General features: G+C 31.1%; 1 protein-coding gene across 1 annotated transcript; it reads left to right on the top strand.

The window, feature by feature from the left end:
* Positions 1-9,222: 9,222 nt before the first annotated feature.
* LOC118041051 (histidine kinase CKI1) lies at positions 9,223-14,210 on the top strand. The gene is made up of 8 exons (XM_035048150.1): positions 9,223-9,276; positions 9,530-9,769; positions 9,900-10,568; positions 11,024-11,399; positions 11,497-12,053; positions 12,206-13,019; positions 13,065-13,546; positions 13,989-14,210. The coding sequence occupies exons 1-8, from the start codon at positions 9,223-9,225 to the stop codon at positions 14,208-14,210; spliced, it is 3,414 nt and encodes a 1,137-aa protein (XP_034904041.1).
* The last annotated feature ends 1,130 nt before the right edge of the window (positions 14,211-15,340 follow it).

Here is a 15,340-nt window from a genome sequence, read left to right as displayed (position 1 = left end):
GAGAATGTTTTTTAAAATAACTTCTAGTTTTTTTAAAAAAAAAATTTAAAATAATATTTAAAATTAATAAATTAAAATTATAAAAAACATACAGAAATATCTTTTTAATATTTTTTCAAATAAAAACTATTTTTTAAAAACATTTAAAATTCAGAAAGAAAAGTTACGGGAACCATGTGCTTGGAATATGTTACTCTTTGTTTGCACTAAAGTCAAGCCTTTACTCTCACCACTAACTAGTTGTCAACCATGCATGTTAATAATGATGTTTAAAAATGAAAAAAATAAAGAAAATTTGGGTTATTGGTTAATAGATTAATTTCTAGCTGTTTAAATGCCTAATCACTTTGATTAAATCCACTTGAATGATATTTTCTTTTCATTATAGACACATTATATGAGAGACAGATCCTAACGACAAAAGCAGGTTAAAGTTTATGAATATTTTTTTGAAAAAAATGTGAAAAGGGAAAAAATAATTAGTTTGATGTTTAAGATTTTTACTGCATAATTTTACTTGTAAAAACTTTATGACATATTTTCTCAATTAAATTTCTTTATTTAAATGACACATGGTGGCATGCGGTTAATTTGACTGGAGCCTAACACCATTTGTAGTAGTTTTAGATTCATTTGTTTATGTTTTTTAAAAATATTTTTTAAAAATTCATTTTAATTTTTTATCAATTTTAAATTAATTTTTTAAATTATTTTGATATACCAATGTTAAAAATAACTTTTTAAAATAAAAATAAATATTATTTTAATATATTTATAAATAAAAAAATATTTTAAAAAACCAACATTCAACCCTTTCAAGCACCCTTTCTAATAAATAATTGGCATTAATATAAATAAAAGTAAAGAATCTAAAACAGTTGAGTAAAGGTATCAAATTAAACTTTAAAACTGTTTGGCATTTTACTTGCCAAAAATTTTTAATTTTTTTATGTTTTTTTATTGTTATGTTGTACTAATATATAAAATACTTTTTTAAATATTTTTTTAATATAATTTTAAATTAAAAACAATTTAAAAAAGTAAAATTTGGCAGTCATCCTCTTGTTTCGTGGAATTCTGGAAAAGAAAAGGAGCTTTCTTGCAAAGCAGTTTTACAAAATGGGTCTTCTTAACAGGCTGACATGGCCTGGCCTATACGAAGCAAAGTAGCTAGTTGATCAGGCCCGGAGAAAGGGTCCATCCTTTCGCTAGACAGACAAACCTACAGCCTTGCTGTGAATTGCAATTTCTTTACTCAAAAGACAACCACCAGTCTAGCTACTTGCCACCACCATCACACTCCTACTGTCTTCATCAGCTAAATTTAGATCTAATTTTGTTAGTCACCGCTTGAATACAATCAGATCACACCTATTTTCAATGGGCAAGTCTAATGGTAGTGGTGCTTTGCCACGGAGCTACTCGCAGTGGATCAAAGACGGGGAAGAAGAGGAGAAAGTGGGAAACGAGGGCGGGGAGAGCAAGTGTTTGGTAGCTCTCTGCCCATGTCTCGTATGCTTTATTCTTCTCCTGATTGTAGTCTCGGTTATTCTCATAGTAAAGTTCCATTTCTTATGCCACACTCCTCTCCACTCTATTATCTTCACAAAAAATTGTCCCTGAATGTTCTAACTCAGCTCTCCCTGTAGCTGCTGACTGGTGAATATTTGTTATTATTATATTGCAATTCATCTGTCTCCTCGAGGACCTTGACAGTGTATCAGCTCGTTTTTGTTGTATATTTTTTTCTGTTATTTGTTCTTGAGATTTATCGTTCATGTATCGTGAACTACTAGTGTATAATATATAAATTAGCCCCGTTTTTCTTTGTAGCGGGTTTTTGTTTGATTTCCATATTGATGCAGCATAGGAACAATATAGTTTAGTTATTTGTTTGTAATCTATTATGCATAGAATTTTGTTACTATTTAGATAGATTTTTAGGATTTTGTTAATTTATTATTAAAACTAGTATTTATTATGATTCTTATTATTAGTTTAGGACATTAAGGTTTCTTGGTGTCTATCTAAACACCATATCCTTTGTAAAATGCAGAAAACATTTATTATGAATTAAAATTTCAGAAGTGATTATGTTTCTTCTGTGTATTTGAACCCTCTCCTATAGGGTTTTCTTCCAACTCCTTCGCCCTCTTCTACATGGATTTAGCCTCTTCTACAGGTTTCTCTAATTTTCTGGGAATTCTAATTTTTTGTACCTTTGACTACCCTGTCCTATATCACATATGCTATGCTTTATTCTAACTGTTTTTTTCCCCTCTGTTTTTGGGAGTTATGGGAGGTGTTTTAACTTAAATTCGTGGTCGACATTGGTGTGTATGGATGTTTAGCGTAATCCCATCATTAACTGAACCATATGGTGTTTTAGTAGACATTTATTTGCGGGCAGTTAATTGTTTGCAGATGACTGGTTGTTGAAGCTATCAGCATTTCTTTCCAGAACTTCCTTGCTGAAATTTTGACAATCGTTCTTCATTCTTCTTCTTCTTCGGGATAAAAACGGCAATCCGTTTCCCTTTTGGAATGTTATTGTTCCTGTTCCTGTTGTTTTCTGTTTCATTGTCATTTGTTTCTATTGTTGGTAGATATGGGGTAACATGTGAAATTTATGAATTTGACCTCATTTTATGGTAATAGTAAATCACAGAACTAGATGAATCAGCAAAGTTGTTTCCTGAATGGTGGATATAACTTGAAGTTTGAACCTTGTTATGGATTTAAGATGTTCTAGTGATACGTGAGTTATCATTGTCGATGTTAGCACTGGTGCAAAAGTTTGGGAAAATCAACTCATTACATATGACATAACCAATCTGTGAGGTGTTGTTTTGATGTGCATTTCTACAAGTTTTGCGACAAAGACAAGTTCGACACTTTCCATCTTGTTTAACTTCCATGTTTCAAGTGTATCGTTTTGAGTTCCTTAATCCATTTATTATTACTTGATTGTTATTCTAGCTTGTGATAGTGGTTCCCTTTTCCTGGTAAATTTGAACAGATGCTTTACTATTTTATGAATACCTATATGTGCATTCAAATTTTGCTTTGGCATGGAGTATTCAGAACACTATCTCATGAAATGGGGGCAAGGAGTGATCCTATGTATGCATCTAGTCAGGAAGGGGATCGGTCTATGAAAGATTCTGAGGTGGCCTGTGGCCACTGCTAGTAGATATAGTGTGTTCGATGTATTTTGCACCGGTTGAGGAATCAGGATGCTACAACTTGTTTATTTTGGATGATCCACTGCTTGAGCTTTCAGGAGTTCAAAGGAATTTGAACGAAGCTTCTTTGTAAAGGGTTCTCCAGTATTGGGGGCTTTATTGAAGGACATCTGGGGATTATTTTGCCTGGTGTATCTCACTGGTTTGTTATGTCACGATGGCTACAGGCAATTACCTGGTCTTCAGTATACTTTGTTTCGTGGTCGGGTAAATAAAGTGTGAAAAAACAAGATTTTTATTTTACATACAACGAATTTACATGGATAATTATATGATTTTCTTTTAGTCTTTTTAAAATTAATTCTTGTACTAAGACGTAAAGGGATGTATTACTTATTAATCCAGCTTTTAATCTGATTACCGAGTCATGCTAAATATCAAATCATTTTACAGGCCTGGTTTTACAGGAGTCAGCTAAAACTCGCTAATGTTGTTTTTAAGTCTAAATCAGTTCAGAAGATTTTGAGCTGCAAAGAAAGTTCAAAATTGTATACTTGTGCTTGTAAATTGGGAAGGAAGCATCACTGTCTTGATAAAATCTTCTCTTTGTTTCTCCGTTATCATCTCTCATTCCTGTGCACTAGGCAATTTTTTTTTTAATGAATGTTCTGGTTTTAATGTACATGGCATTTTATAAAGCATATAGTTATTAAATCTAGTTTAATTTAATTAACCCTATGTGACCAATTAAAAAGAGATTTTTTATTTTGAAAGATATAATTTAACTGGTCAGGTTCTAAATTTGCTTTCTAGAGATCATCAGTTTGAGTCTTATAAACCTTAAGCCACTGAAAATTTATATGATCGTTAACTTTAATGTTCGTGGGATTAGTTGAGGTGCGCGGAAATTAACCCGAACACCTATATTAATAATAATAATAAAAGAAATCTTTAAGTTTTTTTTTTTTTTTTAATTCAAATTTAAAGTTGAGGTATATGTTAAACACATACGTGATGAACCCTAGCTTTTAAATATTTCATCCAGAAGCTTTCACTCTTCTTTGCCGACTTGGGGTGTGTCTTTGCTTTTTGTATTGCATGGGAAATTATGTGGTTAAACTTAGGTGATCAGGCTAAAGCTTAGATGAGATGTAGAGTGAATAGTTTTTGTTTAAATTTTTATCTAGAATAATATTATTTTATTAAAAATAATTAATAAACTTATGATAACTCGTGAGTTAACTTATTAAACTAAAAAAATATCAATTTAAAAAATATTTAATTTTAAAAGGATTCAAAAAGTAAACAAAGTTAACTTTAGTTATGAAATTGAAAAAACATCATAGAAATCAAATAAAATAATAATATGATATTTTTTAATTAGCTTAATATTAAATAAATAAAAAAATCAACTCGAATTAATCTAGTTTAACTTATTAAACTTATAACTTAAATAATTAAATCAGGATAAACTTTTCTTTAAAAAAAATAAATTATGAAGCCTCACTTTAAATAGATCTATTGTTAAAGGTTGAACATAATAAAAATAAATAAATAAATTCATAAAACCGGTATATAATAAAACAAAATAGAAAAAATAATCAAATATAATTTCTAAAACAATCTAATATAATTAAAAAAATTTAAAAATAAAATAAATAATTTATGCATTAAATTAAAAAATAATTTATTATAATTAATAGTATTTTATGTGTACAGCTACGTCGATTCAGCCACAAACTTTAGATATCTTGTCAGTATTAATAAAGACGAGTAAGCAGAGCAGATGGGGTCAACTAAACATTGATTGTATGGAGTTTTTGAGTATCAGTCCACACATTGAAATATGGCAATTTTGCAAGCTCGGTAAAAGACATGTATGCTTTCATTTCCATTCAATGCAGTATCTACTGGGTCCACGAGTGAGTAATTGCTGCATCTCATACCTTTAATTGTCATATTTGTTTTTTATTCTCAATAAGTAAGAAAATCCGATTTTTGTGTTTTGATAATTAATTCTTGAGAAAATAATAGAAATTAACAAATATTAATTTTATGTAATAATTCATTTTTCGCAATACTGAGGCTACTATTTTTTTTTTAAAAAAACAAATCTTGTATGTAATAGAGCACCAAATACATTGAATCTTTCTTATAAATAAGTAATTGAAGTTTAGTCGGGATATGCTAATTCGGACACCCATATTAATAAAATTAAAATATTTTACTTTATGATCTAAAAAAATTCTTCACCCGAATAGCTCATGAGTTATTAATTATCCATTACAACATACATATCATCAAAAAATTATAATTTTAAAAAATAATTATTTCTCTTGATATAATACCAAAACAAATAATTTATTTTTATGATAACACACGATTTAAATCGTTAGAATAATAAGATATGTATAATAACGAGTTGAATCGATCACTCCGAACTTTTAGGATTAACAAACTTACTAAAACAAATGATTTATTATCATGACAACACATGATGATATAAATTGATAGAATAATAAAATATGTATAATAAAGAGCTTAATCGATCACTCCGAACTTTTAGGATTAACAAACTTACTAAAACAAATTATTTATTATCATGACAACACATGATGATATAAATTGATAGAATAATAAAATATGTATAATAAAGAGCTTAATCGATCACTCCAAACTTTTAGCATTAACGGACTTACTAAAACAAATAATTTATTTTCATGATAATACACTGTATAAATTGATAGAATAATAATAATAATAATAATAATAATAATAATAATAATAATTAGTTCAATCAATCACTCTAAACTTTTAGAATTAACAAACTTACCGTTAATCTAAAAATAGAATAATAAGATATATATAATAACAAGTTCATTCGATGACTCCAAACGTTTAAGATTAACAAACTTACCTTTAACTTAAAGATACCATAAATTAATGATTATATTTGATATGTTTTTTGTTTTTTTACTAAGAAAATTATCTTATCGGAAGTAAAGTTGTACGGAAAATAGAAGGTATATATTTTTTTATTAAATATAATATTTTAGTATGGTCTTAAGTAAACGAACTTACCGTTAATCTAAAGATAAAATAATAAGATATATATAATAATGAGTTCATTCGATGAATCCAAATTTTTAGAATTAACAAACTTACCATTAATTAAAAAATATGATAAATTAATAATTATATTGATAATATTTTGTTTTGTACTAAGAAAATTATCTTCTCGGAAGTAAAGTTGCACGGAAAATAGAAGGTATAGGGTTTTTTTTAATATAATATTTTAGTATGGTCTTAAGTAAATTGAATTTAGGCCATCAATATACTTTTTAATTGATATGAATTTAGCTTTGTTACATAATTATATTTTTCTACACACAAAAATACATTATCAACTTTGTCTATAAACCTGTACCCCCCCCCAAAAAAAAAAAAAAAAAATTTCAAGCCTTCTCATATTAATTTCTTTCAGGCCAAGAAGGGCTTGTTTTCTGAATTTCTAAATATACCAAGATCTCGAAAGATATTAAGCAATACAATGTGCTCTTAAATTTTCCTTTTTTAATTTTACTCCATACAATTTGCTGCCATGCTGGTGAGCGGTAACAATACTGCTTGATTCTCTCATTCTCTCTCAATTAAATGTTTCAACTGTATGTGGAGAAATCAATAGTGCCGAGAAAGGAAAACAAAAGGAAAATAAATTATTGGGGCCAGTACCCCTAGTATTGCAGAGAGTAACCCCGGCCTGGAGCTTATACTTCTCCCATGAACAAGAAAAAAACGAAAATAAATTATGAGTTAATTATTTTATTCAATTATTTGTATGTATATTTCGCTTTTTTAATTTCAAATCAATTCATGCAAAGATTGTTGTTGCACGGAGCCAACAAGGGGCTCCTATCCTATGATTTGTCAACAAAAAGATAATTACCTTGTCATATATAGCTTAAATTTGTTTATTTCAGTCGGTTGCTTTTCTGAATAATCAGTCCTTGGCGGCCAAAATTATCGAAATCCCAATAACTTACCTAGTATTTTCCTTTTTTGAAAAACAAACCTTTCCCTATAAATACATGAAAAAAAAAACCTCTAAGGGTATTTCAACTTTCAATATACACTATATATTGCTCAATATTTGTCTACATAAGTGCCAAATCTTCCCTGGTAGACATGTTCCTGCCTTAACGAGCTAAAACAACATATTTAGAAGAAGAAAAGCGCAGACAGAGAGTGAGGTTTTCTGCTTCAAACGAGGAAGACATTGAGAGAGAGTTAGAGTTAGGCATAGGATTTTGTGTCCGTTTCATCCCCTCTTTTGCGGTGCAGTCCAAGCAGGTGCTCTCCTTTTTCTCTCTCAAAACTAATATCTTTCTCTAATAAGTTTTTTTTCCTTGTGTTTTTTCATCTATGTGTGTAGTACGTAGTCGATCTTCTATGTCCCTCTATATCATTTATAAAAAAATATATTTAACGACTGAATCGTCTATATATATGTTCGTAGAAGACTGAAAATTTAGGATAGTTGATATTTTATAACACTATTTGAAGCATTTAGATATTCTTCTTTAATTATTTTTATTGATGATTTCTTACTTTAGAAAACCATGTTTATGTATATTTATATATATGGAGAAAAATATTCAAAGATTTTTTTATTGGTTTTTAAGAATAATATTCGAAGTTATTCCTAAAAGAATACACAAAGTTAATTTCTAGAGAGTTCTGTTCCTATAGGGTCAAAAAAAAAAAAAAAAAAACGAGCAATAGAACGAGAAAGAAAAGATTAAAAAAAAATCAAGCATATACCGGTTCTTTGTCTTAATTAAAATTAAACATGCATGTTTGTTATTAATCACTTGAATTTCTTTAATTATCAGTACAATATGTGTGTGTGAATTTGATATGATTTTTAAATCTCCACTGCCATGCCAGATTATATATATATAAGATAATCAATTCTTTATGAAGTCATTAGAGCTCTTTTTAAAAAGTTAATTTTTCTTTTCTTAATTTCTCTAGCTAAAGGCAACAACAAATAATTTTATGTAACTGATTTTTTGCGCCAACTATTATTTAGTTAATTAATACATGCTATAATTTAATTTAATTTTTATTAAAAACTATATTTTAAAATACTAATTATAAAAATATAATTTATAGCTTTTATTAATCCGATTAATTTTTTCAAACTACAGCAATAAAAATCATTATAATGCCAAAGACACACTTATACAAGAAAGAATATTGAATTCATAGGGTGGCAAAAATGTATGGCAGAATCCTCACACAAGTACAGACGTGTTGCAAAAATGTTCCACTTGATCATTAATTAGTGCGTGCCTCCAAAGCTTTACTCTGCTTTCTATGATCCAGTCACATTAATTAGTAATTAATTTTAAACAAACTTATACCTAGCAATTTACTCACCTATTCATTTAATATTCAAATCACAAAACATGATTTATATTGGGCAAGAGTCTCTAAAATAAGTAATAACAATCTCCTTCTCTATCGAAGGAAAAAAAGAAAAATACTTCATTAACATCACAGTATCATTAGTCAATATTATATTTATTTTTGTGTTTTAAAAATAATTTTTTTAAAAAATATTTTCTTTATTTTTTTAAATTATTTTTTTATATTTTTATATCGCTTTGATGTATTAATATTAAAAATATTTTTTAAAAAGTATTTTTTTTTATTTTAATACATTTACTAATAAAAAAACACTTTTTCCCCCTACTTTTTTCTTCATAAAAAAGGAGGATTTAAAAGCAAAATGATTTGATAAGAAAGGAAGTAGAAACTAGAAACGTTAATTACCATGTATCTTTGAATATCAACCAGATATGATTTAAATCCTCTTATATACAATCATTTATGAAAAAGATATATATTCTTCTAATTATGAATAACGATAGTCAACCTAATTAAGTGACAATATTATTGATTTGATTCTTTAAGATTTTCATGGATGCAGAGAGTTCATTTCGGCCTTGTTTAATTACATCTACAAAATCCAATGAAGCTCAGCTCATTGATAGCGTCAAGGCCTGTTCTCATCTTCATCATTCTGGTACTGCACTTGTTCATTTTAACAAAACTACGTACTTGCATGCAAAATTTTGTTGTAGTTGTTTGACTTTAAACGTAGCTTATTAATGCATGTTTGAAATATACTGATGAAAATATTAAATATTTTTGATGATAATCGCCTATTTTAAAATGGATTTTCATCTATTTTTTTTTTTAATAATTAGTATGTTCCTTTTCTTTTATTCCACTGCAATTGGAATTGCATTCAAGGTTTTGTACAAACTTAAATGCAGGCAATTGGAGTTTTGCTACTCCCCTGTGTAGCGGTACCATGGTGGTATAATATGATCAAACAGGTGAAGAAGCACATGGATTTCAACGTCCATGTTGTTCAATCTGGATTGTTGTCTGAAATTGAGAACATAGCTAAATATTTGCACCCCATAAACTCATCTGCAATAAATTTAGCAAGAGTTATGAGTTCCTCCATCAATGGAAGTAAAGTACTCTCATCATATGATGTTGAGAATAAGGTTTGTATTCCTACTCAATAAATATACTTTAGAAGTTACTAGTATTTGTAATAATAATATGTTACAAAGAGGGGTAATTTACCATTAAGAGTGCTAAGTTCAGTTTTTGTTCTTCTCCTTTTGTCTGCAGGTAGCTCCCTCGTTGTTTCAAGCATTTTCAATAATTCCTTTCATATCGCAAATTTCATATATTGGATTGGGAGGTCTTTTCTTATCATACTATTATGAAGGCAACCAAACGTTTGCTATGTACTCTAACTCTACAGCTTCAAATGCGAGGAACTTCTCTTGGTATAGACAACCTGTAGATTCAGACACAGGAAGAGTATATGGAGATGCAGTTAAATCCCTTCCTTTCATTACAACTAATGCAAGTTGGATTGAGCAAGCATTAAATAGTAGTCAAGGGCATGCATCATTTGAGAGTGGATGGAACAGTGCTCAAGATCCTCTATTCCTTAACACAATTAGTTTACATGGACAAGGAGTCCTCTCTTTAGGGTTTTCGACTAAAGCATTAACTAGTTTCTTCAACAACGTAGAACTTTATGGTGGGAGCTTGTACTTGGCTACCATATCCGGCAAAGTTCTTGTAGGAGGACTGCCGAACACTCAAACTGTGATAAAGAAAAATTCAGTTTCTCTATACATGACAAAACTGAATGGTGATCAAATTGATCATGTTGGAAATGTTTCATGCATGCCGAACAATGGCAACCTAGAAGATTCAGTGTTGTACCTTGGGGAAGCAAAGTATAGAGTTTTCTGCTCCCGGGTTGAAATTGTGGGAGTGCAATCGGTATGTATCATTCTTGAAAGTATGCATCTTAGTAATGAGTCTTTAAACAAGTTTTTAGTCATGAGTTACTTTCTGGTCACTTTCCATACTTTGTTGATAAAATTATTTAATTCGCCATATGCTAAAATATGGTAATTGTTTCTGTCTTTTAAAAATGTTTTTTAAAAGATTTATTTTTTTATTTACTTCAAAATATATTTTTAGTGTTTTTAAATAATTTTGATGTGCTGATGTTAAAAATAATTTTTTTAAAATAAAAAAACATCATTTATATTTTTAACAGTGTTTTTTAAAATTATACTGTTGTGTTTTCATTTAGAGGTCATAAAATTCAAGCTTTTCATGTGTGGTTGTCGCTTAAAAATCATTCATGCAAGATTGGCTCATATATTAATTTGAATTTGATTGATAACTGCTTTCTGAATTCAGACAATTTATGGGAATCTGGATTACAGGTATATGTGTTGGCTTTCCCATACAATGGACTAGCGAGCAGTGTTAACAGGAGCATCAAAATATCCCTCATTCTATTCATAATAATGATTGCTGTGATTTTCGTTTCGATTGTTAGTTTCATATTGCTAGTGGTTAGATCTGCAAGAAGGGAAATGCACTTGTGTTCAGCACTAATAAAGCAAATGGAAGCAACGCAACAAGCAGAACGAAAGAGTATGAATAAGAGTCTTGCATTTGCTAGTGCTAGCCATGACATTCGAGCGGCTTTAGCAGGCATTACTGGTTTGATAGAGATATGCTATGCAGAAGTGCGTGCAGGTTCTGAGTTAGACACAAATTTACAACAAATAGATGGTTGCACAAAGGACCTAGTAGGTAAGCTTATATATGGACTAATCTTTTTAGCACATTAGAATTATAGTTTTTTGTATGGAATGTTCTCTTTAATAATTTAAATTGCTTACCTGTACAGGTTTGTTGAATTCTATTCTTGATACCAGCAAAATTGAAGCCGACAAAATGCAACTTGAAGAAGAAGAATTTGATTTAGCCAAGCTTCTTGAAGATGCAGTTGATTTGTATCATCCTGTGGGCATGAAAAAAGGTGTAGATGTGGTGTTGGACCCCTATGATGGTTCCATTCTCAAACATTCTCGAGTGAAAGGCGATAGGGGAAAACTAAAGCAGGTCCTGTGCAATTTACTTAGCAATGCTGTTAAGTTTACATTTGAGGGGCACGTATCAATTCGAGCCTGGACTCAAAAACCTAGTTTAGAGAACAAGATAATCGCTTCCAATCAGAATGGTTTGTGGAGATGTTTTTCATGCCTTTTTGCCAAGAACAAAAAAGAATTTAATGCAATGAAGCCAAAACAAAGCTCTATGGAATTTGTATTTGAGGTGAGTGATACAGGTAAAGGAATTCCAAGAGAAAATCAAAAATCAGTGTTTGAGAATTTTGTTCAAGTCAAAGAAACAGCTCTTGGACAAGGAGGAACTGGCTTAGGACTTGGCATCGTTCAATCTTTGGTACGTACTCAACTTTTGCACAAATTAACTAGTAGTTTTTTTATAGCACATTAAGCACCAAAACCTATTTAAGTCCTCAAAACATGTTCCATTCTTGTTTATGCTTTTGATTGTATTTCTTCGATCAACCTTTATTAAATAATTTTCACCAGGTGCGTCTAATGGGAGGAGAAATAGGAATCGTGAATAAAGAGAATGGCGAGAAGGGAACTTGCTTCAAGTTTAATGTTTTTCTTGATATATGCGAGATACCTTCAGCAGATAACAAAAATGCTGAAGTTGAGATTGAAGGGGATTCAATGCCTGATGGTGAACATAACTATTCGAAGATGACTATTAGAACTCCTTTTCCAGGCCTAGTGATTCGCACCCCTAGTCCCAGGCTGTCTATACTTAGTTCTAGTCCCAAGTTTGAAGGATCCCATGTTGTTCTCTTGATTCAAAATGAAGAGCGGTTAAGAAGTTCACAGAAATATATAGAGGGTTTAGGGATAAAAGTATCATCTATGAAGGAATGGGAGCATCTTCACTCTACTCTGAAGAGAATAAAAGCCAGGCAAAATGTTTCTTCACATAGTTCTTCAGGAAAATCTGATTTGGGCTCAAGAAGTGACCATTTTAACTCTAGATCAATAAAGGATGTGCCTTTAAGTTCCATGGACGGGATAGATCAAAAACCATCAGCAAGTAAAAGTAGTAATCTTAGAGGCGCACCAGGCTTTGTATTGCTTGTGATTGATGCTGGTGCCGGACCATTTCAGGAACTTTGTAGAGTCGTTGTTGAATTTAAAAGAGACCTTCATAGCAGTTGCTGCAAGGTTGTTTGGTTGGATAAACCAACTTCACGAAGTATCAATTTGAGAGGCTTTGAACAGGACTTGATCGATCCACAGGATGACATTTTGTTGAAACCATTTCATGGTTCTCGCTTGTATCATGTGTTACGACTTCTACCTGAATTTGGGGGTCATGGATTTATTTCAAGATCAAAGAGAGGAAGTACAATCCAAGCAACAAATGCTCTTAAAGATCCTGGTTCATCTTCATCAACGCATGCACAAAGAACAAAGTTAAAGGTTCCATCAACTTGTGAAAACTTATTTCAACAAGTGGACTCACAAGCAGAAAGCAACTCAAAAAATGAAAAAAACAGGAAGAATCCTTTATTAAATGATCCAGATCATTTTAATGTTAGATCCAAATTGAGACAGTGTCCAACTGAAAGGCTACTAGTTAGATCATCAGAGATCCAGGAAAGACATGGTAATCTAAGCAAAGGAAAATCCTTAAGCGGGTTGAAATTCTTGGTCGTTGATGATAATGAAATATCCCGCAGAGTGACCAAGCACATTCTTAAAGGGCATGGTGCCACTGTTGAGGTTTGTGAAAATGGAGATGAAGCTTTTCAACTAGTTCGCATAGGTCTGCATAACCAAAAGGAACATAGCCACTCTATCATGCTTCCTTATGACTATATATTAATGGACTGTGAGGTAAAGAATATGAATCTCATTCCTTTCATGTTGTTATCAATTGTTTTCGTTCCTAAAAATGCTTACTTATCTTTTATTTTCTTAAAACAAACAGCAATGTAAGCACCTTACATTAAACTTAAAACGGGCTAGTAATTAGTTGGTTGACAAGAATTTTTTTGCAAATCTCATGAAATAAAGCAGTACGCGTTGTAGTTGTCTAACCTTCCTCGTGTTCCCCCCCAACATTATACTGTCAGTTTGCTTTTATTTGAGGATAAAGAGGGGAGAAGGCTATGGAGGTGACTTTTGACAGCTAAATGATTTATTAGTTCTTGCAACTAATATACTGGATGGAAGATCATGGGAAAATATGTTGCCACTTAAACTTGGTTCATACAAATAATTTTTATTTTATGATAAAGTTTACGCTAACCATGTTGTAATATCTTGTATTCAATAGATGCCAAAAATGGACGGGTGTGAAGCAACAAGACAGATAAGAAAAGAGGAGAAGTTTTATGGCGTCCACATCCCAATCTTAGCATTCTCAGCAGATAACTCAGGAGGTGAAGGTAAGAAGATGGAGGAGGCTGGAACAGATGGCCGAGTGAATAAAAAAATCAATATGGAACAGTTGGAGGAGACCATCAGAAACATTCAACGAAAAAGAATGTATCTTTAATATTTTTAATGTATCTACATTGTAATTTTGTATTGCTTCAACTCGTTAGAATAATGCATGCATGCATGTAAAATGAGTCCTTGTACTAATTTATCCTAGAAGAAATGCTAATCTTAATGTATATCATTTTCAAAAGCAGTTCTAAATATTTCATGCATTGAATGAGTGGTTGAGATTTTTCAGTAATAATATTTCAAGTAAGATAATAGTACTACCCATGAAAACAATGAAGTTTGTGATAGTTTAGCACGGGAGTTGAAAGAGTACATGATTTTGAATTATAACTTTATTTTTCTCTAATTGTGAATGCCTCTTGCTCATTGGTTTATTTAATTTTTAATTGGTTCTCCTATAGTCTTGTTTTTGGCCTATTCTTATTTCAGTTCTTGATTTCGACACTTTACCTGATTTCCTATCTGTGTTGCTTATGAGAGTCGTGCTTCGGCTGTTTGCTTTGCTATTTGGTTCTGCTATAGTTTTGGCTTTCCTATGCTGATCTTTCATAAGCCCTTGTTGCATGTGCGTGGATTTGCTTGGAGTGAATCACGGTTTCCCTGCTGGTTTTTCCCTTGGTTTGAACCTGGTCCTGTTGTGCCTGGTGGTGCTTGGAGTGTGACTCCTTGAAGCACAAAACAGTGACTGTGGTGGCTTTTTTTTTTTTTTTTTTGCTAGCCAATAATATCCGTCCTCTGCCTGTGGAGTGTAGTAGTTTTTTGTTTTTTTCTTGCAGGTTGTTTCATTTCCATGATGCTGGTGTAAACTGAGACCAAGTACCTGTGTGTCTGGTAATCTTGACAGAGGAGCATTGCACCTGTTATGGAATTAGAATTGATGCTTTGCACCGATTTTTTTTTTTTGTTAAAGCTTGTACAATAGAATTCGTATCTACTGCAAACTTCCTGGTCTGACTAGATTTCTTCATTTGGTCAAATGATGTTACTGCATCAGTCTTTTCATCAAGTGCTGGTTTTATTTTGTTCTCCGCTGCCCAAATTGGTGTGTTGTGGTTTTGACCTGCTTCTCCATGTCCTGCTGCTTTTGTTGTCCAAACATTTCTGGCCCTTTGACCCCCCAGGGATCTCTTTTAGCATGTTAGCTAGCTAGTTGTCTGGCTATTTGACGGCACGGCA

The sequence above is a fragment of the Populus alba genome, chromosome 14 (genome assembly GCF_005239225.2).
Source record: "Populus alba chromosome 14, ASM523922v2, whole genome shotgun sequence".
NCBI classification, from domain to species: domain Eukaryota; kingdom Viridiplantae; phylum Streptophyta; class Magnoliopsida; order Malpighiales; family Salicaceae; genus Populus; species Populus alba.
Note: the sequence above shows the minus strand (reverse complement) of the source record. Positions and strands in the feature narration are given on the sequence as shown.

Excerpts from the sequence above, each read along its gene's own strand:
- LOC118041051 (XM_035048150.1), top strand. The coding sequence starts at position 9,223 with ATGAAGCTCAGCTCATTGATAGCGTCAAGGCCTGTTCTCATCTTCATC. Across the intron at positions 12,054-12,205 it reads TTGGCATCGTTCAATCTTTG|GTGCGTCTAATGGGAGGAGA; the intron begins GTACGTACTCAA and ends AATTTTCACCAG. Across the intron at positions 13,020-13,064 it reads ACTTCTACCTGAATTTGGGG|CAACAAATGCTCTTAAAGAT; the intron begins GTCATGGATTTA and ends GTACAATCCAAG.